The sequence below is a fragment of the Gilbertella persicaria genome (genome assembly GCF_025201335.1).
Source record: "Gilbertella persicaria strain CBS 190.32 chromosome Unknown B0P05scaffold_17, whole genome shotgun sequence".
Classification (NCBI taxonomy): domain Eukaryota; kingdom Fungi; phylum Mucoromycota; class Mucoromycetes; order Mucorales; family Choanephoraceae; genus Gilbertella; species Gilbertella persicaria.
Window position 1 is genome coordinate 392,608 of NW_026251978.1, and position 25,004 is coordinate 417,611.

General features: G+C 38.6%; 9 protein-coding genes across 9 annotated transcripts; 6 read left to right on the forward strand and 3 right to left on the reverse strand.

Annotated features, from left to right (window-relative positions):
• Positions 1–81: 81 nt before the first annotated feature.
• On the reverse strand, positions 82–435 carry B0P05DRAFT_571215 (uncharacterized protein; the record flags this gene model as incomplete). The annotated part of the gene is made up of 1 exon (XM_051581361.1): positions 82–435. One exon carries the CDS (start codon positions 433–435, stop codon positions 82–84), a length of 354 nt encoding a protein of 117 aa, XP_051435534.1.
• A 49-nt stretch (positions 436–484) lies between these two features.
• Positions 485–1,079, forward strand: B0P05DRAFT_539800 (uncharacterized protein). The gene has a single exon (XM_051577996.1). The coding sequence runs from the start codon at positions 622–624 to the stop codon at positions 1,009–1,011; it is 390 nt and encodes a 129-aa protein (XP_051435535.1). The 5' UTR covers positions 485–621; the 3' UTR covers positions 1,012–1,079.
• A 518-nt stretch (positions 1,080–1,597) lies between these two features.
• Positions 1,598–2,417, forward strand: B0P05DRAFT_579035 (uncharacterized protein; the record flags this gene model as incomplete). The annotated part of the gene is made up of 2 exons (XM_051581895.1): positions 1,598–2,258; positions 2,302–2,417. 2 exons carry the CDS (start codon positions 1,598–1,600, stop codon positions 2,415–2,417), a joined length of 777 nt encoding a protein of 258 aa, XP_051435536.1.
• Positions 2,418–2,426: 9 nt separating this feature from the next.
• B0P05DRAFT_603651 (uncharacterized protein) lies at positions 2,427–3,277 on the reverse strand (the record flags this gene model as incomplete). Its single annotated transcript, XM_051583299.1, has 4 exons — positions 2,997–3,277; positions 2,884–2,946; positions 2,739–2,839; positions 2,427–2,685 (listed from the first exon to the last, which is right to left on the reverse strand). The coding sequence occupies exons 1-4, from the start codon at positions 3,147–3,149 to the stop codon at positions 2,427–2,429; spliced, it is 576 nt and encodes a 191-aa protein (XP_051435537.1). The 5' UTR covers positions 3,150–3,277.
• A 255-nt stretch (positions 3,278–3,532) lies between these two features.
• B0P05DRAFT_509268 (P-loop containing nucleoside triphosphate hydrolase protein) lies at positions 3,533–5,726 on the forward strand. The gene is made up of 7 exons (XM_051575583.1): positions 3,533–3,822; positions 3,865–3,887; positions 3,933–3,976; positions 4,160–4,225; positions 4,290–4,485; positions 4,533–4,726; positions 4,780–5,726. The coding sequence occupies exons 1-7, from the start codon at positions 3,569–3,571 to the stop codon at positions 5,413–5,415; spliced, it is 1,413 nt and encodes a 470-aa protein (XP_051435538.1). The 5' UTR covers positions 3,533–3,568; the 3' UTR covers positions 5,416–5,726.
• Positions 5,727–6,283: 557 nt separating this feature from the next.
• B0P05DRAFT_586704 (uncharacterized protein) lies at positions 6,284–17,084 on the forward strand (the record flags this gene model as incomplete). The annotated part of the gene is made up of 12 exons (XM_051582532.1): positions 6,284–6,391; positions 6,437–6,556; positions 6,607–6,676; positions 6,724–6,901; positions 6,951–7,020; positions 7,067–7,477; positions 7,534–9,639; positions 9,686–11,220; positions 11,268–13,233; positions 13,282–13,523; positions 13,570–16,552; positions 16,623–17,084. 12 exons carry the CDS (start codon positions 6,284–6,286, stop codon positions 17,082–17,084), a joined length of 10,251 nt encoding a protein of 3,416 aa, XP_051435539.1.
• An 878-nt stretch (positions 17,085–17,962) lies between these two features.
• On the forward strand, positions 17,963–23,328 carry B0P05DRAFT_468856 (putative 1,3-beta-D-glucan synthase subunit; the record flags this gene model as incomplete). Its single annotated transcript, XM_051574458.1, has 3 exons — positions 17,963–20,041; positions 20,086–22,920; positions 22,978–23,328. The coding sequence occupies 3 exons, from the start codon at positions 17,963–17,965 to the stop codon at positions 23,326–23,328; spliced, it is 5,265 nt and encodes a 1,754-aa protein (XP_051435540.1).
• Positions 23,268–24,419, reverse strand: B0P05DRAFT_74966 (uncharacterized protein). Its single transcript, XM_051583848.1, has 4 exons — positions 24,302–24,419; positions 23,932–24,255; positions 23,786–23,884; positions 23,268–23,738 (listed from the first exon to the last, which is right to left on the reverse strand). The coding sequence occupies exons 1-4, from the start codon at positions 24,302–24,304 to the stop codon at positions 23,559–23,561; spliced, it is 606 nt and encodes a 201-aa protein (XP_051435541.1). The 5' UTR covers positions 24,305–24,419; the 3' UTR covers positions 23,268–23,558.
• Positions 24,420–24,535: 116 nt separating this feature from the next.
• B0P05DRAFT_586707 (30S ribosomal protein S8) lies at positions 24,536–24,997 on the forward strand (the record flags this gene model as incomplete). The annotated part of the gene is made up of 1 exon (XM_051582533.1): positions 24,536–24,997. One exon carries the CDS (start codon positions 24,536–24,538, stop codon positions 24,995–24,997), a length of 462 nt encoding a protein of 153 aa, XP_051435542.1.
• Positions 24,998–25,004: the final 7 nt, after the last annotated feature.

Genomic DNA, 25,004 nt, shown 5'->3' on the forward strand with positions numbered 1-25,004 from the left:
TGGACATGGCATGAATAATAGAGGCACGGATTGTATGCTTGTTGATGGCAATGTTTTCTGCTTCCATGGTATCAACAAGCTCTATGATTTTTCTTCGAGACATGGATATTTAGCCTCTTTACTGCTGCTTGAGTCAAGGTCTTTATCAGGCATTTGAGCCAGCTTTTCATGTTTGCTCACAATCTTGCTAATTGTTGATTGCAAAGACAATTGAGAGAGACTGAACTCTCTCTTTGCCCAATGGCGCATGTACTCTTGGTTTTTTTTGGGTTCATTGAAGTACTCAATGCAGATTTGTAAACGTTGTCTCTGAATAAAAGTAACTCGAGCTAAGCGTTTAGCCATTTGGTTTCCAATGACAGATGAGATTGTAGTAGGAGTATTTCTGTTTCCAGGGAGTGTTCTGTTTTCTAGAGTATTTCTTTGAACTGTCATTTTTGAGTATAATAAACAGTAAATGGATGCTAACATTTTTATTAATTCAGGTACCAATTTATATATAGGGACTGTTTTTATTAAGGCAGCCATTGATTCGATTTTATCATAACCTCGACTTTGGCATGCGAATGAGCCCAACCGAGCATATGACAAAATCGGGGTCTGACTGTATTTTAGACGACGATGCAGCGTAAAGATAGTAATAATAATTCTATGGAACAAGGGATATATATGTTCACACTTCCGTTGAAATTGGGATCATCGCTTGACAAGAAAGTACCTCCAGATGCCCTACCGATTTCATTATCAAGATATCAGATGTTGCGGTTGCGTTTTGTTGCTCCAATTGCCTTAGTTGTCACTAAAGAATGTTTGTTTTCCTTCGTACTTCATTTCGTTCAGTACAATGCTTTCGGCAACTTTAAAAATTGCCTTAAGGTCTGTTTCTGTTTTCAAGCAGGCGTTTGTTTGAATGGAGTCAATTATACTAAACATATGTTTACATTTTTAGTTTTACTGCCTTATTCAAATGATGATCTATTGCAATTCTTTTTTTCTCTTTTTAAAAAGTAGCCCAAGCAGAGACATAACAAAAAGTGAGGCTTATGTCTCGTAAAAAAAAAGAAAGGAATGAACTAACCATACTTTAGGAATTGATTAAGACAAAAAAAAAATATGGTCACAGCACAAAAAAATAAAAAACCCCCAATAAGGAGTTTTTAAATTTATTTTTCTTTCTCTCTCTTTATCTTCTTTCTCTCCTCTCCTTATGAATACTTAAATGGCACTATCTTCTTCGATATCACGTTCAAAAAGAATGGTCCTATTTCTCTTTGTAATTGCAGGGTTTATAGGGTTTCTGATATTCTCTTTTTCAAGCACATACTTACAGCTAGGAATCGTATCAAATGGTAACTAAAAAGAAAAAAAAAATCAAAATACTAAACGTCTTGTGCCACCTAATTTAAAAAAAGATCAACTCAACTCAGAAACTCAAGTAGCTACACTTAAGGAAAAGCAACAGTATCCTTATACCATCGTAACAGGATCAAGTGCCAATCATTTATGCTCATTAGAAAACTTTTTATACTCTTTGCATGAATTGCGTGCAGACATTCCTCCAGGCCAGTTCCCTCGAGTCGCTGTCTACAATATTGGAATGAATAGAACTCAATTACCGATTTTAGATCAACTCCAAAACAAGGGCCTTATCAATCAAGTCATCACATTTGATCATGAGCGCTATCCCCGCTTTTGGGATGTAGCGATTGACGCCGGTCAATATGGCTGGAAGACAGGGATCGTAAATGATGCCCGTGTACGATACGGTGGTGTACTTGTCTGGCTCGATGCAGGCAATCAAGTGACCAAAGATTTTATCCTCAACATCAAAAGTGTCATTCAGTCAGAAGAATACCATGGCTTTTGGTCTCCCAAGAGCGATCATGGCATGGGTCGATGGACTCACCGCGGCATGTTTAAGTTTTTCGGTGCAAACGAAAAGGAATACCGATACAAGTCGAATTGTAATGGCGCTGCGATCGGGTTTGACACAGATAATTCTACAATAGTCAATACTTTGATTGCACCTTGGTTTGAATGTGCACTTCAAAAGAACTGTATTGCTCCTCCTGGATCTAGTCGATTGAATCATAGACAAGACCAAGCTGTGTTGACCTATTTAGCTTATTTGAATGGACACCAATGTGTAGTGCATCCAAAGCAATTCTTTGAGTTGTTAACTCATCGTGATGTTGCCTGTCATACAAGCTTAATGGAATTGGACTTACAAGGCAAATTACATCATCCTTCAGCTATAGGTAAGCAACAAACAAACAACACATAAACCTAATGTCTCTATAGATTCACCCAAATGGGAGCGTGTAGATACAATAGCATTGTACAATCATCCTGAATGGAAATACGCCCCAGATGAAGTGCCTGTAAATATAAAAAGACCAAGTACACCTTTACAATAAATTCTTTATTTATGCGGAAGGTTTAGCGCATTTACGTAATTCAATTGTTTTTGTTTTGGGGCATTGCATTTCTTGCCAAGAGATGGGAATCATAGTAGCACCAGCAACACTAGTGGCAAAAATAACACCTAGTTCATTTTTGGCTGTGGATAAAATGTATGATCTGGCATCACCTAGCGAAATTACTTCTGCCTTAATAATATCGCCTGGTCGAAATGAATTATAAATCTTGACCTTGTCCTTTTCTGCTGCTCTTACATCTTGAGTACTGCATAGTTTTTTTTTGTTAATACATTTAGATACCTAAACATAGACACTTACCGAATAATACCCATAAAATCTTCTTTACATGTCATGTCACCTACGACCATAATTGCAATTACTGCTTGAGTAGGTGATACACGAATTACTTTGCCTGTAATCTATACTTGAATTAGGTGTCGATGATCCTTTTCTTTTGACTTACCACACTGCCAACTTCAGGTACTGCAGATTGTTCTTTTTCCCGAGACACCCTCATAGTAGGCAACTATACACAAAAACATGTTAACATATGCATATTTTTTTGATCAGCTTTACTTGTCCATCTTCTTTTGAATGGTCAATATATCGTTGCCCAACAACACTAGCATACAATAAGCCATCGCGTTCATATGTACCGGGACCTTGTATATAGTCCGCTGCATAACCAAGGCGCTGTCCTGGTGTCACTGCCTCTACTTTCTTTGACATGTCTGATATGTATATATGTACAATGGAATGAAAATATGAGTATTTTTTTTTCTGTCTTGCTTTGAAAATTCTAGTTTGTGACTCGCCTAATGGTAAGCAGTAACATAGATTACATGCATATGGTCATGAAGTATGTATATGATTGTAGCAAGCCTTCTGTCTCGAGAAAATGCCAGTTTTGACTTGGATTACTGCAACCAATGCTTCCAAAACTTACTTTGAAGCAAGTTGTATCGTTGACTATACATTACAAAACTGGATCAGTCATGAACACAAAAAGACATCAAAAGGAAATTTCCTTTATTTGTATCGAACAATAGATTTAAAATCTGAACTTTATTTAAATTGTGGCCTACCTGTTGTTTTTTTTTCTTTCCCTTTTTCTTCATTATAAAACAAAAAACTTCGGGAAAATAAACATGTTTACAAGCAGTACTCCAGTCAGAAAGAGGACAATATCATCAGCATCGAAAGCAGAGAATGTCCAAGTGACTGTTCGCTGTAGACCACCAGGAAGACATGAACAAGACAATTGTTGGGACATTCAGCCATACAAAGTCATACTGAAGGAGGACATGCGTCTAAAGAAACAACAAGAATTTATGTTTGATAATGTTCTTTATGGAAGTGATAATGAATTGCTGTATTCAACTACAGTGCATAATTTGATAAAGTAAGGAGTGTCAAAGTAAAGCCAAGGCTAATCTTCATATAGCCAAGTTATGGAAGGATATAATGGTATAATTAAGTCATAATAAACAAATGATTTATGTATTTGGATAGGCACTGTATTTGCATATGGTCAAACTGCAAGTGGCAAAACTTTTGTAAGTGCTTCTTTATATCTAAAATGACTCACTGGTTATACACAAATATAGACAATGGTAAATATGTGACAGACATTTGTCATTCTAATCTTGTCTTGCATGATTTTTTTTAACAATTTAGATGGGTAAACAAGAGCACACAGAATGATACACAGAAGCTCATGCTTTTTTTTTCTCATTTTAGGCAATGAAACAGAACCGGGTGTGATTCCAAGGTCAGTTCATAATGTGTTTGATTTTATCAAGAAGGTTTGTTACAATTTAGGATATCAAACGATTTATGCAAAAAAAGTAATAAAGAACCTCAATAAAGGCTGTAACAAGAGAGTTCCTTTTACGTGTCTCGTACCTTGAAATATATAATGAAACCATTAAAGACTTGTTGAACCCATCCAATGACAACTTAAAGGTTCATCAAGACAAAATACGCGGTATCTATGTTAGCCCACTTACAGAAGAGGTCGTTACTACTCCAGAAGACGTGATGAGGATCATTGAACGAGGAGAAGGTAAGCATGCATGTACAAGTAACATCCTGTTCATACTTTACAATTAGCCAATAGACATATCAGTTCTACAGATTACAATTTGCACAGTAGTCGAAGTCATACCATGTTTCAAATGATTATTGAAAGCAGAGAAAGAAGTAGTACAAGCACTCAACTCTCGAGTCATAGAAGAACATTGACTTCAGTTGGATATGGTGTCAATGGAATGAAGCCCAAAGAACTTGTGAAGATTTCTCAATTGGTATATGATATACATGTATGCGTATGTAAGGCACTCACGTAATACCCTGATAGAACTTGATCGATTTAGCTGGCTCAGAGAAGGCAGCCTCTAATGAAGAGCGAAGAAAAGAAGGCTCTTACATTAACAAGAGTTTATTGACACTCGGTACTGTCATTTCTAAACTGACTGAAACTAGTAACGGCAAACCACCGGCTCATATCCCATTCCGTGACTCCAAACTTACACGTATTTTGCAGACAGCACTTACAGGCCAAGCCAAAGTCGCAGTGATCTGTGCCATCAGTCCATCCTTGAATTCAGTTGAAGAATCAATTAATACGCTTAAGTTCGCTTCTCGTGTCAAGCGCATTACTATTCATGCTAAAAATGATGCTGTCATGAATGATAAAGCACTCTTACAGAAATACCAGTCTGAAATTGTTGAGCTCAAGTCTAAATTACAATCTACTGCAGAAGTTTTACAGCAGGAAAAAGAAAAGACAGAATCTGCTATTCTAGCAGAACGAATGGATCACGAGCAGCAAATGCAACGTATGCAAACTATTCGAAACGTTATGAAAGAGCGTATTGATCATCTGACAAGATTGATCCTGACCTCGTCTTCTGTGGCTATGAACGATACCACAGCTGCCCTATTGACTTCTCCGGAAGATGTTGGCATTTCTTTGCCTCCTTCCCCCCTGTGAGTGAACAGAGCAGCACACTTCTACAACACAATAATAAAGCCATCATCCAAGACTTGAGAAGACAGTTACATAAAGTGACGCAAGAATCTAAAGAAAAAGACCAGCGTATCTTAGCTCTGGAAGAACAGCTAAGACAAGCAAACGCCATGGCGTCTAAATTGGAAACAAGACTCAGTATTCAAAGGGCAGAGTTAGAAATCACTGAACTTTTGGCTAAAGAAAAACATAGTCAAATACCATCTATAAAAGCAGAAAAGGATCATTTTTATCTCTAAATTACAATTAAACAGAAGCTTTTCTTGAATACAATACATAATTTTGGTTGTATGCAGTTTTTCCTTTGTTCATGTAACAAAACTCCATCTTTAAAATTACTATTCTTTCTACATGAAATGTGCTGAATCATATGCTTTTATGCAAGAAACTTGAATGATGTTTCCTGGCTAGGTTTTTGTGACAATTGGCATCGATAATCCAGCTCATTTGTACGAATTCTAATTCACTAGTTGTTTTTTATTCCTAATGTAACTGATATTGCACTTGTGAAAATGATCCGCTAACAAGATAGCAAAGGTTGGTTTGAGCCTTTGCACAATTGAACTACAATTCAAATAAGCATATTTCTTTGATATTTTATTCAATATTCAACCGAAAAGCCTCTTGAAAATCAATTCAGCACCTATTTCGTACATCTTATGGCCATTGTCGTGCATTAAAACTGATAGCTTTGCATTAACGAAATGTTGAGCTGCTTAAGATGAAAGTGACTGCTTTCACGATCAGTTGTAATTAGCTTTCAATTTTTAGATGCTGTACCACCTTGCTTTTTTTCATATCTACATGCACAAACAATAAAATACTTCTTGACATGTCAGCAAAGACGGGATCCAAGCTGAACACCACCATTTCGGAAGATAACATTTCTAGTGGCTGCAAAGAATATAAAAAACCCGTTGCATTAAATGAAGGTCAAAAGGTAACCACTTTTCTTGAAAAGCAATAACTCATTTTACTTCAAAAGCCTATTGAAGCAAAAACAGCTGTCATTCTTTTAAAGAATTCTCGGTTATGTACTAAAAACGAATACACACAATGGCTCTTAAAAATCTTGTACCAGCCATGCTCAAGAAGAGAAACGGAAGTATGTAATGATCACGTCAATCAATTTTCAATTCATATCTGTTTTTTTAGGGCAAAAATGTCTTGTATTTATCGAGAAGTAGAAGAAAGATTTGGGCGACGGATTTCTCCATAAATCAAGGTTTATTTTTCTCGACTAATTCGGATAAATACTAAAGACCTATGTAGATCCTGCAAGATCGGATGTTAAGAAAAATAAAGATCAGCTCTATGTAATTACACCAAAAACAAGCATCATGACAATGAACCAAGAAAACAGACTAGTCTATATTGTTGATTTGAGTTCAAGTTTGGCAACTGTTGGTAACACTCGATCTGATATATTGTTATCAGAAGTATTTCAAGCGTATGATTTTGATTTGTTTGTTATACGAAAATTAACAACAATTGATTAGGTTAAGGAACTCATTAGAGGGTGTGGTGCAGCCATTTTCAATGCAAGTATCGCCTACAGAAAAAGTGGTGGTAATTATTCTCTCCTGTCGATTCATTCAAACTAAATTTGGTCTAGGTTCAACCATCGTTACGCTTAACTGTAATGGCAGATTGCTCTCAATTTGCGTCCAATATCAACATCATTCCCATGCTTGCCGAGCATCCAACTATGAGAGTATTTATGCAGAACGAAGTGATCTCAGTATCGAACATTCGTGCAATCATTCGAAAACTAAAAGCAGAGTTCCTGGCTTTTCAAGAAGACACAACTCAATTTAGAAAGTTCATGAGACGAAATAGACAAAAAATGGGATATAACTTAGATGTGGGAAATGAAGTAACGCCTCCTACAGATGTTGGCGTTATCAATACACCCAAATCATTTACCAAAAGCAAAATCCACAAAGAATCACTAGAAAACGAACAAAAGACACCAACAAATACTTCTTTTTACTCTTCTAACTCAAAAAAGAAGTATGGGGTATTGGTAAATCAGGTGCAAATCTGTCTCGTATTTTGCATGCGGGTCATTTCGCATTAAAGCTATTACCAAGACAAGGTCGTGCACAGCTTATATTGATTACAGACGGTGCAATGAAATCAAACGTACATGACAATACATTTGTACGACAGTTTGCAGAAGAAGATATTACTTGTCATGTTATACAAATTGGGTTCGCTAGCAGCTTTATACCAGGACGCAATTTTGGGTTTGTACCTGATACAGAAATCCTGCAGTTTCTGGCTCGTGCGACCAATGGAACATTCATGTATTCCAAAGAGTGTTTGACGAATCCTGACTCAAATACTTTTGTGTTTGATCAGAGTAATGAAGAGTCCCAAAATACCACCAACCCAGAAAAGTATCCTATTGTACAGTTTATTGATATCAACAAAGCAAAACATATTCAAACACCTAATATATTCCATCGACAATTTCTATTTCGAGAGACAGTATTAACTCGTTATCATCACTCAGAATTAAGGTTACAAGCAGAGAAAGATTCGCAATCACAACTCAATCGCCGGGAAATATCTGGAAATAGTATGAGGGATGCAAACAATAGTATCTCATCCATGAGATACAATTTTCCTTGGGATCCATATGCAAAAGCACCTGAAGACGAATGGAGATTACTCAAATATAGAGAATACACACTACCAGCAGAGTTTTCGCATGTTATTGCAGCCAGAGCACGTGAAGGATTCACACTTCAGTCAGTGTTTTTTGACGATGGCACTGGATTCAGGCATGTAGAGTCTGGTCTTCACGACCTAGAAGTATCTGATTTAGCTACTCTACGTAAGGAACGAATCCAGATCCTAATGACAATGCGATGGCAGCCCAATGTAACGATAGAATTTCGAATCCGAGCAACTTGGCTTCCAACCATTATTGGCAATGCACCCAGCTCGTACAAAAACGAAGATATCTTGATGTCTAGCGGCATTTTTTCTCGAGCAAAAGCACCTCGAGCAGAAATATTTGTCAGAACAGACGCTAGTTTTGCACATATGTTACAGAATTGGGATGTTTTTAGACGGCGAGCTCAAATGATGGGTGTGGTGACAGGCTCAATTCATGTTGGAGACACACATACAGCCCCTATCTATTCAAAAATTGAAAGACTCAAGACATACCTGACTGATATTTACGAAGGCGACGAAGTATTGAAGACAGTCATTGGGTTTCCTAACAAGTTTTGGGTGGGCCTAGGATCAAACAATGACTCCAACGCTTCCTCACTGTTATCAACATCTTTTCATTCAGAATCAAAAAATCCAAATACAATGTTGAGTCGTATTGTTGTTGCTCAAAGAAGATCTACTTTTGTGGATGCTTTTAAGAACTTTTGGGAGCGTTTCAATAGTTCAGAAGCAAGGGCAAGGACAAGGTGTTGGTATGACCCTGGATGTGTGGACCTTTTAGTAGGCGATGTTTCGCCTTACATGACACCAAAGCTTACTTCAGCTTATAATCAAGAGTTTGTGTCTAATATTGAACAAGATATCTTGCTCATGCTCAATAATGTCAGACAAGTCATCAAAGAATGGGCAGATTTTGAGGCAGAAGACGGTACATTTGTTAAATTGATGCACAAATTAAGTTCAAGTCCTTTAGCCAATGCTGATGAGCAAGTCAAAGATTACTTTTCGGCTTCATTAGCATACCCTCCTGCTTTCTGTGAATTACGAGTGAGACATGAATATGGTCGTCTTATTACATTACGATTACTCTTCTTTAACGTCGAAGTAGCCACTCGAAGAAGAACTGTAGAATACATGAGATATTTGATCGAAACAAGCGAAAAGACCAAGATGCCTTGTAATATGGTGTGCAGACGTCCATTTTCTCGTCTATTGATGCGTGATCCGAAGCATTTTGCCGATCCTTCCACTACAACTGAAAGTGATGGAACTGCCGAAAAAATACTTGGTAACTTGACTAAGAATCAGAGTAGAGCAAAGGCATGGTATTTGCCTGTAGCAATGTGGTTAACTAGTGAATATATTGTGCGTGATTACCTTAAACATATGACATGGTGTTGGCAAACAGACAATAGTCAAGATGCATATCACAGAGAAAACAAAATGATGCCAGTACATGATTTAGCATTTCAATTTTTGTGTCAAGCACGATTGGACCAGGTAGTAATAGACACATGTATGAAGCAAACGACTAAAAAAAAACTAGGGTTATCAACTTGTTTCGCCTCGACCTGACAGTACTCAATTCTATCAGGAAATAACTTTGCCTGGACGTAATGGTAAAGAAGCATCTGTTTGTGCTATACAATATTTTGTATGGAAAGATCCAGCCAGCGGAAACATTACGACTGAATGGTGGATGGAACCTAGTGGCAATTTCGACTTTGATCAGTACGAATTAGTCAAGCGATGGACTTTTGAACCTGACAAGAAAACTATTTCTCAACTCGTCACTTTTGATCAAATACATGATGTTGGCCGGTCAAAGAAGATTGGCGATTTTAAGAGTAAACGTAGAGGGACACATGCAGCAATTTCAATGGAAGATAATACACTTGTCATGACACTTCCAAAACTGTTTGATATTGCTTCTGTTTTGAAGTCAAACAAGTTTGTTGTAGCATCTTTTCAGTCACCACAATACAAGATGGTACTTTCACTACCAAATCAACAGAAACAACCACAGTATCAACAAATTAAGCTAAAATCACTCGCATCTCATTTTGACGAAAGCAACCTTGAAGGAAACGATCAGTCAGGATGCGCTACTCCTGTTTTAAAGGGAAAAAATGCACCGCAGGCCAAGACGCAACGATATCTTCGTCGTCATACACATAACGCTCTTCCTGTGGGTACTACTACTGAAACAAATAGTCCTCAAAAGCTGTTTAGTTTCAAGCCTGATTCACTGCTTAACCAAAACAAAGAGACTATTGCTAAGCTCAACGCCATGCTACAAAGCTATGCCTTATTGCATTACTTTGTTGAGCGTTCGCTAGATTATGTTTCTAGTGGGGAAATCCTCATTTCACATCATGATATAGGGACTTCTTTCTGGCAAGACCTGAGAAAGGCTTTGCAATCAGTCATTAAAGAGGGAAGGGCTTCTAGCGTAGGATCCATTGCGGATCTTCGTAAAACTCGTTGCTTTGTAAAGACATTTGATCCTAGATCCTTTGTTGTCATTCTTTTACCTAACTTGGAGTCTATCTCAAATGGTTTACTTAAATTGCAAGAAGACGAAAAGGCAAACTCAAAGTCGACGTTGGAAAACTGCCATTTTTTAGATGTGTACATGTTTGAATGTATACGACAAAAGCCAATGAGGCCTACAAAAAACGAATTACTTTTTGCAAGTCCTCTAGAAGAAGCTAATCGAAGCCGTATTGAAAAGGTGGTTGATGATGCAGATAAAATTACTATCAGGCCAGTCAAATACCTTATCCACAAATCAGATGGGCTTGGTGTTATGTTGCGACCAGAACTATATGAAGGAGAATATAGTTCTTGTCAACCACAAGCTCAGCTAACAGATCGAGTGCTTCGTGTTGCTCAAGACATAGTTAAACATTACTCTATCAGCTTTTTGAAGTCCTTCTACACATGTTTAATGAGAGGCTTTGTGGTGGACGATGACGGCCTAAGCAAGGCACTTGAAGTATGCAACGAGTCTTTGATGGAACTTGATATGACTGAATTTGTCAATACAATGACAATGCAAAGGCATACATCTGTACATAGGTAAGCTGTACCATTGCATGTACCTCATACTCACATTAAGGTCTTAGCGAAATACAGGAAGTGGAAATACAAGCTAAATTCAATGCTATTCTCAATCAATATTTTGAACCTGTAAGGACCAAAAATGGATCTATCTCAAACTTGTATTACTACAAGCCCCCTTTTAAGAGATATGACAATAGCTCACAGCAAGAGAATATGACCATGGATGAGAAGATCTCCCATGTTGTAGATCTTGTAGTGCATTCACAATCACCTTTGTTGATTAAACTCTTTGTAGTTTATAAATCAAGCTCTATAGGAGGTCAAGAACAAGAGGAAATCACCGTTCCTATTATATCTTTGCCGACTTCTTACACTGGAAAAACAACAGACGGAACTAGTTTTAATTTCGAGAATCAAGAAAACACTATAAGTGATATGTTTCCTTTAGCAGATGGAAGCACAAAGGCCTATCTTCAACTTATTTGTCTCAATTTACCTCGTTCTGATGCGAACGACTACACAATGTCCGAAAACCTGTTCTCAATTAATAACGACAATATATTGATTCAACTCATGCAATCACAACCCGAATGCTTTTCATCACTTACACAAGACCAAAAATTGGCTTTAGCAGAAACAGATTCGAGATTAAATTGGTTGCTAAAAGAAGAGACTATCCATGGCTTATTGAAGACACCTGTCATTACGCTCTATACATTGAAGTATGTTGAATACCAACTCAGCATGGTCAATCCTTATGCAGAGTATCAAACCTCTTTCAAGATTCCATTTCATTTTGTCAAGAATTATGCCCAAAGTCGGGATGTGTTTATGCTTGAACTTGAAAAAGACTGTTGTCGCAAAAGCAACCGAAAATATCAATTAAGACGCTTGGATGATTATTTTTATGTTTGTCAAGACTCGATTTTCAATATGGGCGAAGAGTCTTCTTATTCAAACAGTGCTTCTCCAGTGTTTACCGATGTATCTCCTATAGTTAATGAAGCCGAACATTTTGAGACTCACTTATCAGCTGGAGAAGATGAATTTTGTGATGGATTAGGCATTAGTCTATCCCAAGGAAGAAGAGCCGAAGAAGAAGAGTGCATGAGTGATAGAGAAGGACCAAGCATACCGCTAGAAAAACGTCCTCTTTATTGGTTGATATTAATCCCTCAAGAAAGATATATTCAAATTTACTTTTATTCAAAAATGCAGATACTCGGTCCTGGGTTAGAAGTGTTGAATCCTATCAGAGAAAAGATCAAATCAGTCCAAGAAAAAACGAATCGATTGACCCTGTTAAATTACCTACAAGATACTCGCATGTGCAGCAAGTATTTAGAGGCGCCTAGTCCAGAACAAACCCAGGCAATGCTTTCCGATGAAGAAGAATCAGAAGAAGAAAACACAAACCAAAAAGGCAAAGACACATTTAACAAAGACGAACCTTTGAATACAATCAAGTTTCTGCCTGGCGAATTCTCATGCCCCCTTATTTATACTAAACGTTTCCCATTGCACTGGCGCCTACAACCCAATGTTGCGCTCAAGTTCCTTACAACAGATGTTCTTCGACTTTTTACTGTCATGAACAGATCCAACATGTTTGTCGTTGAGCGTGATGGATCGATTGTCTATTGTAAAATATATGAAGAGTTACTTGATGAAGAGACAGAAGGCTCACCCAACACTGTATATGGATCACCAGCACAAACAATAAGCGGAAAACCTACAGAAGATGATGCACAAACGTTAGTCGGTTTTAATTCTACAACGGATTCTACATCCAAACATGATATCATAAAAAACTCTTCTACATCTCCTCGTTCACGTGGAATGAGTAGCAACAGAGTACCAAGCAATGACAAGAGACAGCTTGTACTAGAAGTTTTTGGTATTGATTTGCCCCCTTGGGTTGAAAAAGAGTTTGTCAACATGATTGAAAACAGATTAATTTCCCAAATCACTCTAAACGAAGTACAGCACTTCTTTGCTAGAAACACAACTTCCAAGCCTACAATAGCAGTAAGTAAGCCATTTAGTGCATGCCTTTTTTCTTAAAAAATATATTAGGATGTAGAATTTATTATTCCAACCTCAAAAACACCAACAAGAAGAGAGGTTCTACGAATTCCTCGTCTGGTCAACAGCCCATACATATTGATGCAATATTTTGGCCAATCTCTGACGGCAGACAATATTCGCTATCTAACGGGACCTTATGTTCAACAAGTTGTCAAGAGTTATTACGATCATATCTTCTTTTCAGAAAAATCATTTGCAATTCAAGAATCATCCGCTCATAGACCAAAAAGGTAAGAGGAGAAAAACAAGATGCATGAATTTAATTTATTTCATTAGACATGGAGAGATGATAAAAGAAATTCCTCCTGGTGCCTACTGTTTTTATTACAATTGCACAAAACGTATACCAAGCTCATCTACCCCACTTGAGTTATCAGCAGGTCAAGGCATTGCCGGTATTTGTTTGACTCTGTTAGATGAGACAGGTACACCCGTTACGAGTCTAAAAGACAATAGCAAGTCTGGAGCCAATTTTGATCCAGAGGTCATCTATGATTGTCTTGAAGAAGACTTTAGGGAAGCAACAACAGGGGCTACTTTTTATCATATATGGGTCGATATCTGGGTCACTGGTTCAGCAGATGGCGATGCACTAATGCAACATGTCTATGAATGCTATAAACAAAGTCTTTGTGATTACTTTATTGAAAAGACAGTAACGATTGATCTTGGTGTTGCCTTATCTTTGGATGGTGCGCTTCAGAAGGCAGTTTCAAACAAGAAAGAAGGTCGACTGGGAACAATTGTTCGAAAGAAGTTTATTGAATCTGTCCTGTTTATCTTGAAAAAGTCCTCTGAACTCAAGAGCCCTACAGTTTGCTGCATGGATCGAGCAATACAAACAACTTTGTGGTGTATGGATGATCTTGTGAGATTCCTTGATATCGAACTTCGCAAGATTCACCCATCATTAGCACCTACTGTGGCCTGGACATCGATAGGCAATGATGTTTGGGGAGACGATACTGACAAGCCTAGTCCCAATAGTAAATGGGAGCTGTATCGTGGATTTCAATACCGTCAACATCAGAAACTACAGCACAATATTCGACTTGTAGCTATAAGTGGCCTAGATGAATTTGTAGAAAAACTAGGAAGCGTATCAACCTCATTTGGCACAGATAGAAGACCAAGTGCAACTAGCGATACTGACAGTCTAAAAGCAAGATCAAGAAGAAGCTCAGGCGAATCTGCAATGACTGAAGGCGGAAACAATCGAAGAGGCAAATCAGATTTACAAGATCAATCTAGAGCCTCTAGCGCCTTGTCTAATTCTGGCCTTATTGCTAGACATCGTCCTAATGTTAACCCTGGGAAACATTGCTTTTTGATCATGACTCTTGATGTTCATAGATTATCTATCTATACATACAATTGGTCAGAATCTATTTCTGAAGAACTCTTTGATGGTATTTTCCGTGTTGCAAATCGCCAAGAAGCCCGCAATGATATTATGACTAATATACTGCATCAAAAGATGGGATTATTCCATCATACAACACCTATCAAGACAGTCATTGAAACACTGGAAACAACAGGATCAGCAAGTCCTACGAAATTCTTATCAACCACTCTTTTTTCTACAGGTTCGGCTCATCCAGCATCAACACCACATATACACCTCACCTCACCAAAGTCAACTAAGAAGACCACTAAACAACACGATACTAGTATCAAATCAGATACAACATCAAATCCTCGTACACCCAATCCCATGAGACGTAATGCTAATATGATGATGGGCAGTAGCCCTAGTCCTATTTCTGCTAGTATGCTTGATTTTAAGGATATGATTGCTTTTCCTACCGTTGCACCCTCTCACGAAGAACTGGACACAAAGCTAGGAGACAATCACAGCTCAATATCTCGACAAACAGAACAAGAAAAGCACATTGATCGCATTCTTCAGAATTCACTCATTCGCAACGCTGAATTAGATTGTGCATTGATGAACTCTATTACTGACTCTGTTGCAGATACTGTTAGAAGCAAAGACATGGATATCCTTAGGCGCCATGGCCAACCTTTCCTCGAGACATTTTTACGCAGGGCTAAAATACAATCTGCTCATCGTAAGGCGCTCAAGGTTTATCTCAAATGGAGAAAGCGATATGGTGATCCTCAAGTGGATGTAGCAAAGAACACGGAGAGATTGTCTCGACCTGAGGTATCAACGATTATGCGCTCCTCCCGCATATTGCATTTTTGTAGAACACCTATTATTTTCTGCGATCCTGAAAGGGATTGGTCTAGTTTACCAGAAGATTCTAATGGAAGGGCTCTTATTGTAAAGTGGTTTCAAAATATGGCTCGTGCACTTATGTCTGAATATGCAAAATATCTAGAAGGTGCTGATATGCAGCTCATTGACTTTGCCAAGGGTGATACCATAGTGGATAACAATCAAAGTGTATTGAGAGTCTCAAAGTTTAATATTGGAAAACACTCAACGACAGAATGCCCATCTACTTATCTACTTCGTGTGTTTGAAGGCGGCTCAATCATTTGCGAAATCCGATTGACCGGTGTATTTGTTTGTGTCACTTTGTACAGCTTACATCGACAATATGGCCGCTTGGATTACAACCGTTTCCGCCCTGAATCCAGATCTAAGAAACGTAGTAATTTTAAGAAGTTTGAAGAAAACTCTGGACACTTTAAACAAATGATCCATATCAACTCTTTTGTGTACGACTTTCAATTACGTTATATTCAAGACATGCTCAATTCTCCAGATAAAACACCACCTGAATTGGATATTTTATCTTTTGTACGCCATTTTGCAACAGGAAATCAACAGCCTCCTCCATACTCAAAGAATCGTCTTGTTCATGGCTTTTACAGGTTTGAAGCTGACAACATTCAATCTAAATCTTTTTTTGGCAGTTTGTTTAAAAACGCTCCTCGTCATGGTCTATCCAACATCCCTTCAAGTAATCGATATGCTGGTGTAGGTATCTCTAGCTCAGACCTGTCGTTTAATACCAGGTGTTCAACAAGCTCCAATTGGAAATACACTTTGATTATTTGTCCAACACAAGACTTAGATAATGCCACAAGCATTGTTATTGAATACTTTGTTCTTGTAGTGTATCATGGTCCTATTTTACCAGAAACGCTGTCAAAGCCTAGCTGGTCTAAAGGCAGCGGTAATTCTCATTATAAGGACCTATGTGATATTTCCCTTCCAGAACAAGGACTCACTTTATTGGATATTGTATCAAGTGCAAGAACAAAACTGGATAGTATTGTTTCTGAAGTAAGTTTTTTAAGAAGCACAATTAGAAGCACATTCAAAGTTTGATTAAACTTTAATTTGTTTTTGGTAGGTTATTATTAGAAGTAAACGAGTTCATGACTGGAGTAAGCTTTATACAGCAGACCTAGGCCCAAAGAGAAACTTAAAAGCACTCCCCGAGCATCCTGAACTAGTCCAACTTATGAGCGAGTTTGATCGTGTTGACATCACTGAGGCAGATAAGAATATGGCAACTGTATTCAACATGAATCTCGACTGGCATGCCGCTTTAGACACGGTTAAGTCAGCTACAAGAAGCACTTCAAAGGACTTTTATAAAGGTGGGCATCGACACTTGTTACTATATGGCGCTAGATATATGGACTTTATGATTCATTTACGTATTAATTCTGAAAATCGCATTGAAGGTTGGTTAGTGAGTCGTGAAAAACGAACAGACAAGACAGTATTTGAAGGAGCTGAACGAGAGCAAATGTCTAATCTAGGAAAACTCTTCTATTACTATATGTGGAGAGTGATTGTTGGCAAATAACTAAATAAAAAACGTACTGCTGCTGTTTATAAAAGGAGCCTACATAAGGGTGAAATTGTACATGCAAGGGGATAATGAACTCAGGGACACGGAATGTACATGGTGTTCTTTAATTTTATGCATACATGGGGAGCATTATTGATTGAATTTCTACCTTACTACTGCTTTTATAATCATGGATATATTAAAGGAAGCTTAAATCTAATAATAATAACAATATTAGAGATTTCTTACAACAGGGATGTTCGTATTTTGCTTTTATAGATATATAGCCATTCCAACAAACTCATATATAAAAAGAGAAGGTTTACTTTTTGCTTTGCAACTTTTTTCCCTTGGCTACTGCAAAAAAAAAGTGTTGTACTTTGATGACAGCAAATCTTAAAGGAAAAAATAATGATGAGCATTCATATAGCCAAGAAAATGGGTATCTGCAGCGTCAACAAGTCGATCTTTCTTCTCCTCAGCCACAGCAGCATCAGTACTTTGACAGTATTTTTAACCAAAAAGAACAAGAGCATTCATTTCTGTCACACAGTTTATCTTTTAAGACGTATGTAGAGATTCTTGTTGTTGCATATGTTTATTTACCATGTCTCCATTTTTTTCTCTAGTCATCCACCGCAAAAAGCATCAACATCAGGTAAGAGAATGGATATATAGCAAAAACAATAAACAGACACAAAATAGGGATTTTCCAAGAGCATTTGTACCAATTTCCATTGCCACCCTCATCTATTGAAACACCTCCACCAATAAAGCATCATCGAATTACACCTAATTCTGAATGGAACGAATCGGCTTCTTCATTTAGATCCTCTACATCTCATTCATTATACGAACGTTCGCAGCGACCATTGCCTTCAGCAGATGTGCCCATGTTTAACAACTTGAGAGACGATATTGACAATTCTGATCGATATCTTCGCTGTGCTCCTTCAAGCGAATCGTTATTAGCATTACTAGAATTAAAACGAACCAAGACACCTCGTGGTGTCACAGCAACTACTTCAGCAGCATCGACTCATAGCGGCCTACAAACGCCTCAGCCCAATTTGCCAGAACAAGATCTATCTTCAGAAACACTTGTCAATGGTAGATATGTACCCTATCCAGCATGGACAACTACATCTCAATCGCTTCATTTGCCTTCATATCAAGAAATTCAAGAAACATTTGTCAGCTTAAAGAATGTTTTTGGGTTTCAGTATGACAGCATGCTCAATATGCTTGATCATTTTATGGTTATGCTTGATTCTCGTGCCTCGCGTATGGCACCAACAATGGCGCTGTTATCCCTGCATGCAGATTACATTGGTGGACCCAACGCAAACTATCGAAAATGGTATTTTGCAGCTCAGCTTGATTTAGATAATGCAGTCGGTGACAAACATGCGGCAAAGAATGTGGCAGACAGCGACAGCTCAGACAGCAAGACACAGCAGCAGATCACTTTGACAGAAGCAGAACAAACGTGGCAAAAGAGCATGGAACACATGTCAGATATCGAACGAGTGCGACAACTAGCATTATGGTTGATGATTTGGGGAGAAGCATCGGTAATTCGTTTCTGTCCTGAGGCACTTTGTTTTATCTTTAAGCTTGCAAATGACGCTGCCGAGACTAAACTAGAGACAGCCGCAGTCTCTCAATCTTCTGATTTTATGGCTGCTGAAGGCGATTTTCTAGATAAAGTGATATCGCCGTTATATGACTTTGTCAAATGTCAAGTTTATCGCAAGGACAAGCAGCAGGATTTTGTTCGAAGAGACCGAGACCATGCTAATGTGATTGGATATGATGATGTGAATCAGCTTTTTTGGTATCCAGAGACGATTGATCGATTGCAGCTCCAAGATAAAACAAAGCTGATGAGTATCGATCCACCCTTACGATTTAATTCACTCAAAGATGTTCATTGGGAGAAAGCGTTTCAAAAGACATTTAAAGAAAAGCGATCTTGGATGCACTTGGCTGTCAACTTTTCAAGAATTTGGATTATTCATATTGTGTCATTTTGGTATTATATTGCTGCAAATGCTGATATCCTTTACTTGAGCAGTGACAAGGAAACAGCAGAAAACGAAACATCTGTAAAAATCTCTATGGCTGCTCTTGGTGGTGCAGTAGCTACATTATTAGTGATGCTTGGTAGCTTTGTTGAATATGTTTATGTACCCATGAATTTCCAAAGAGCAGGTATCCTTTCTCGGCGTCTTGCTTTGCTTTTTTTGGTCTTGATTCTTAATATTGGGCCTTCTGTTTATTGCCTGGTGATCAAACGAACAGGCACTATTTCTATGGTTGTATCCTTAGTTCAACTCCTGATTAGTTTAATCACTAGTGTGTTTTTTGCTTTAATGCCTCAATCTCGGTTATTTATCAAAAAGAGCAGGACAATCAGTGACCAAAAGAAGACACCTGCAAGCCAGACATTTACCGCCAGCTTTCCTCATCTCAAGAAAGAAGATCGTCTTATCTCTATAGGTTTATGGGCATGTGTGTTTGGTTGCAAGCTTCTTGAGTCTTATTTTTTCTTGGCGCTTTCTTTTAAGGATCCTCTCAAAGCGATTGCTAGTATGGAAGTATCTAATTGTCATGATGCTATCTTGGGCTCCTTTTTATGTAGCTACATGCCTTCCATCATGCTTGCACTGATGCTAGTTATGGAGCTTGTCTTGTTTTTCTTGGATACCTATTTATGGTATGTTATTTGGAATACTGTGTTCTCTGTCGCACGCTCTTTCTATCTTGGTATATCCATCTGGAGCCCATGGCGTAATGTGTTTCTAAGACTTCCTAAGCGAATTTATGTCAAGATCTTGGCAGCTTCTGAATTTGATTTTCATATAGAACCCAAGATGTTGTGTTCTCAAATTTGGAATGCAGTGGTTGTGTCCATGTATCGAGAACATTTACTGTCCGCTGATCACGTATCCAAGTTATTGTATAGACAGGTAAGGCAATGATTCATGTAATAAGTGATTAACTCGTTGATTAGATTGCTGGTACCGAAACCACCAAGCCTACACTCAAACCACCTACGTTCTTTGTTTCCCAAGAAGATGTTGCCTTTGAAACTGAATATTATCCACAAAAAAGTGAAGCAGAACGTCGAATGCAGTTCTTTGCTCAAAGTTTGACTACACCTATGCCTGAATCGCTTCCTGTGCCGAACATGCCCACGTTTACTGTTATGACACCTCATTATGGTGAAAAGATCATCTTGTCCTTGCGTGAAATCATTCGAGAAGAAGAAAAGAATGCCCGAATTACCTTATTGGAATATTTGAAGCAACTGCATCCATTTGAATGGGAGAACTTTGTCAAGGATACTAAAATATTTGCTGATGAAACAAGCGACATGTTGGCGGAAGAGGATAGATCAACGTCCACCCGTAAAAAATTATTTGAGTCCGCAACACCTATCGATGAAAAGACAGAAGAGCAACACAAGATTGATGATTTACCTTTTTACTGTGTCGGATTCAAGTCTTCTAGTCCTGAATACACGCTGAGAACACGTATATGGGCCTCCTTGCGCACGCAAACACTTTTCCGTACCATTTCTGGATTTATGAACTACCACAAGGCCATCAAGCTATTGTATCGAGTAGAAACACCTGAATTAAGATCTTCTCTCAATGGTATCGATGAATCTGGAGATACTGCTTCGTTGGTAGACAGTATTACAGAACCAGAACTTGAACAGATGGCAAGTCGTAAATTTAGGTTTCTGGTTGCTATGCAACGCTATTCTCAGTTTAATCTTGAAGAAAAAGAAAACGTAAACTATATTCTAAAGGCCTACCCTGATCTACAAATTGCTTATCTTGAACAAGAGACCGAAGAAGACGTGCCTGTGTTTTACACTGTATTGATTGATGGTCATTGCACTATTAGGTCAGATGGAACAAGATCACCCAAGTATCGTATCCGTTTGCCCGGTAATCCTATTCTCGGTGATGGTAAAGCTGACAATCAAAACACAGCATTGATTTATTATCGTGGTGAATATCTGCAATTAATTGACGCCAATCAAGATAATTATCTAGAAGAATGTATCAAGATCCGTAATGTCTTGAGCGAATTTGAAGAGATACATCCGACAAATGATTCGCCTTATGCAGACTACAAGACTGGAAAGACACCTGTTGCTATTGTAGGCGCACGAGAATACATCTTTTCCGAAAATGTGGGTGTATTGGGTGATGTGGCTGCTGGTAAAGAACAGACGTTTGGTACTTTGACCCAGCGTATTATGGCTACTATTGGAGGAAGACTTCACTATGGTCATCCTGATTTTCTGAATGCCATATACATGACAACACGGGGTGGTGTCTCTAAGGCACAAAAGGGACTCCATTTAAATGAAGATATCTATGCTGGTATGAATGCTTTTGGACGTGGTGGACGCATCAAACATGTAGAGTATTTCCAATGTGGTAAAGGTCGTGATCTTGGCTTTGGATCTGTACTTAATTTTGTTACCAAGATTGGCAGTGGTATGGGTGAACAAATGCTCTCTCGAGAATACTATTATTTGGGCACCCAATTACCTTTAGATCGTTTCTTGACCTTCTTCTATGCTCATCCTGGTTTTCATGTCAATAACATCTTTATCATGATGTCCGTTCATATGTTTATGCTTGTCTTGCTGTTTGTGGCTGCAACGAGTATGCCATTAACTGTGTGCGAAGTGGATGCAGCTGGAATTGCATTGCGATCTGAAGGATGCTATAATCTGGTGCCTATTTTTGAATGGTTAGGCCGTGTTGTGATCTCTATCTTTGCCATTATCTTTGTTTCTTTCTTGCCCTTATTCTTACAAGAACTAACAGAAAGAGGCTTCTTTAGAGCATGTAGTAGGCTTTGTAAGCATATGCTTTCTCTTTCACCTTTATTTGAAATCTTTGTAACACAGACCTATGCTAATTCGATCTTAAACAACTTGACGTTTGGTGGTGCTAGATACATTGGTACAGGCCGTGGTTTTGCAACAGCTCGTTTGCCGTTTTCTTTGCTTTATTCCCGATTTGCTGATACAAGCATGTATGTTGGTGCTCGTCTGTTCTTGATCTTGTTCTTTGGGTCTCTTGTACTCTGGATTCCTCACCTTGCCTATTTCTGGTTTACCGTGATGGCCCTGATCTTGTCTCCCTTTTTGTTTAACCCACATCAATTTGCATTGACTGATTTCTTGATGGATTATCGTGAATACATTCGCTGGCTATCTCGAGGTAATGGCAGTACACACCATCAGTCTTGGATTGAGTACTGTCGTTTTGTTCGTATGCGTACCACAGGTGTCAAAAAGAAGCAATTGGATCCCAAGCAGCCCACACAACAACAATCCCGTGCACGCTTTAGTGTCGTCTTGTTTTCTGAAATCTTGTTGCCCTTTTTGCTTGCTGTCTTGAGTATTGTGGCCTATGTATTTATTGAGAGCTTTGATGCATCTAAAAGACCCAGTGCTTTGCTTCGTGTGGGTGCTTTTGCTCTTGGTCCTATTTTATTGAATGCTGGCATTCTTATGGTGTTATTTATGGTCTCTTTGCTAGGTGGTTGTGTAGCTGGTGTATGTTGTGGTGTCAAGTTTGGAGCGACAATTGCTGCTATTGCGCATGGTTGGTCTGTCTTTAACTTCATTTTGTTCTTTGAAGCCTTTTACTTGCTGGAGAATTGGGAACTGAAGCGAGTTATATTAGGCATGATTGCTGTTGGTTCTGTACAGCGTTTTGTGTTTAAGCTAATGACAGTCTTGTTATTGACACGCGAGTTTTATGATGGACAAAGTAACCAAGGGTGGTGGACGGGTCGATGGTATGGTCGTGGTGTAAGTAGACAATCTTATATATATATAACGACATGTATATTCACTTTTCATGACTAGTTTGGATGGTATGCATTAACCCAACCCATGCGTGAATTCGTTTGCAAGACAATAGAGATGAGCTTGTTTGCTACTGATTTTATTATGGGACATTTTATTTTGTTTCCCTTGTTTTTGATATGCCTCATTCCAGGCATTGATAAATGGCATTCACTGATGCTGTTCTGGTTGAAACCAAGTGAACAAATTCAGGAACCCATCTATTCTGTTGCTCAAAGATCCAGGCGCAGAAGAATCGCAGTGTGTTATGGTATTTCACTTGTTATTTTATTTATTGCATTTATAGGCCTTTTAGTGGCACCCGCCATGCTTGGTCCACACCTTTCATTCAAATTGTCATTGCCCATCTAATAAAACATAGAGAGGTTGTTGTACACTATAAAAGAGAGGGATATGTGAGATTTATTGCTGAGCATGTTAAATAGAAAGAGAGGAAAAAAGTGATGTTTGCTGAATTTATTGAGAAGGAGGTGGGGGAGGAGGTCGTTGATACATTCCTGGTGGTGGTGCGCCTCTGCCAGCGCCAGAGAAGCCTTGAGGAGGCTATAGAGATAACGTTAGAATAAAATATGTTTACAGGATCAATGCCTTACCATGTTGGGAGGACGGAAACCTGGAGGAGGCATACCAGGAGGAGGACGGAAGCCCATAGGAGGCATGCCTGGAGGACGGAAGCCTTGTGGGGGCATACCTTGACCAGGCATAGGAGGACGACCATAAGCAACAGGCGCACCTTGGTATCCAGGTCTAGGTTGCATCATCTAGAGAACGAATGAGACGTGTTGTCTTTTTTTCTCATTATACTTACACCAGGAGCAGGACCACCAACACCACGAACAGGACCAGAAAGACCAGCCATAGGAGCACCCATTGGTGGGGGAGCTGCAGGCAAACCACGACCCATAGGCTATAAAACGTCAGCATATCACGCTTGCAATGAAATAGGATACTTACTCTTCCCATACCAGTACCAGCCATCAATCCAGGAGCTCTTGATCTAATATCATCAGTAGATGGAGGAGGAGGGCCATCAATACTCATACTGACAATGGTTTCACCTCTGAGAATAACAAGACCCAAGGTTCTCTTTTGCTCAAGATTAGCTGCTGATGCATCTTTGGCGTTTTTGTTGATTTTGCGGAACTCTTCACAGTCAGCTAATACAAGATTCATGTGTTTATCGAAAGCCAACATTTGACCAGTTAAAATACGTGAATCTGACAAAGTGATTCGAAGTCGATAGTTGACTATATTCGACATTTTTGAGCTTCTGGACGTCTAACAACATGATGAGTAAGACACATCTTTAAAGAAGATTATTTACCATTTTGTACTAGTTTATATTGTTTTCCACTCTAGATTGATACGACGTCAAGAAAGAAAGAAGACAAGAAAGAAACACGAAAAGAAATAGCGTGAACAAAACTCTAGGTGAAGTGCTCAGAAAAGTGGCTTATGACTGCGTCATTGCGTTCACTGATTGGCTAAATGGACTGGTAAGAATTAAGAGACCCCCTAGTATTAAAAAAAGATTCTTTCTTTCCTTTCACCCTTTAAAATGCCTCGTGTACACGATCTTTGTGCTAGAATCCAAAACGGTTTTCGTGCTCGACTTCAGACAGTTGCGATACCCGAAACTAAGATGAATTTGGCTATTTCCAACATTCTTTACCGAGAGGGTTTTTTGACATCTGTCATTCGAGGCAATCATGTTGGACCTGACAACAGCTATACCCCCACTACCAATGAAAATGTAGCCACTCGACGTCTTTGGCTCAATTTGAAATACAAGGAAAACTTGCCTGCTTTATCCCGTTTAAACCTTGTTAGCAAACCTTCTAAAAAGGTACATTTTACTGTGAATGAACTCAAGCATATTGCCAATGGAAAGAGAGCTCAATTCATCAAGCCTCTTCAACCTGGAGAAATTGCTATTGTCAACACAAACCGTGGTGTATTGGAATTACAAGAAGCCATTGAAAAGAATGTTGGTGGTGAAGTTATCTGTCGTGCTTCTTGAGTTGTAA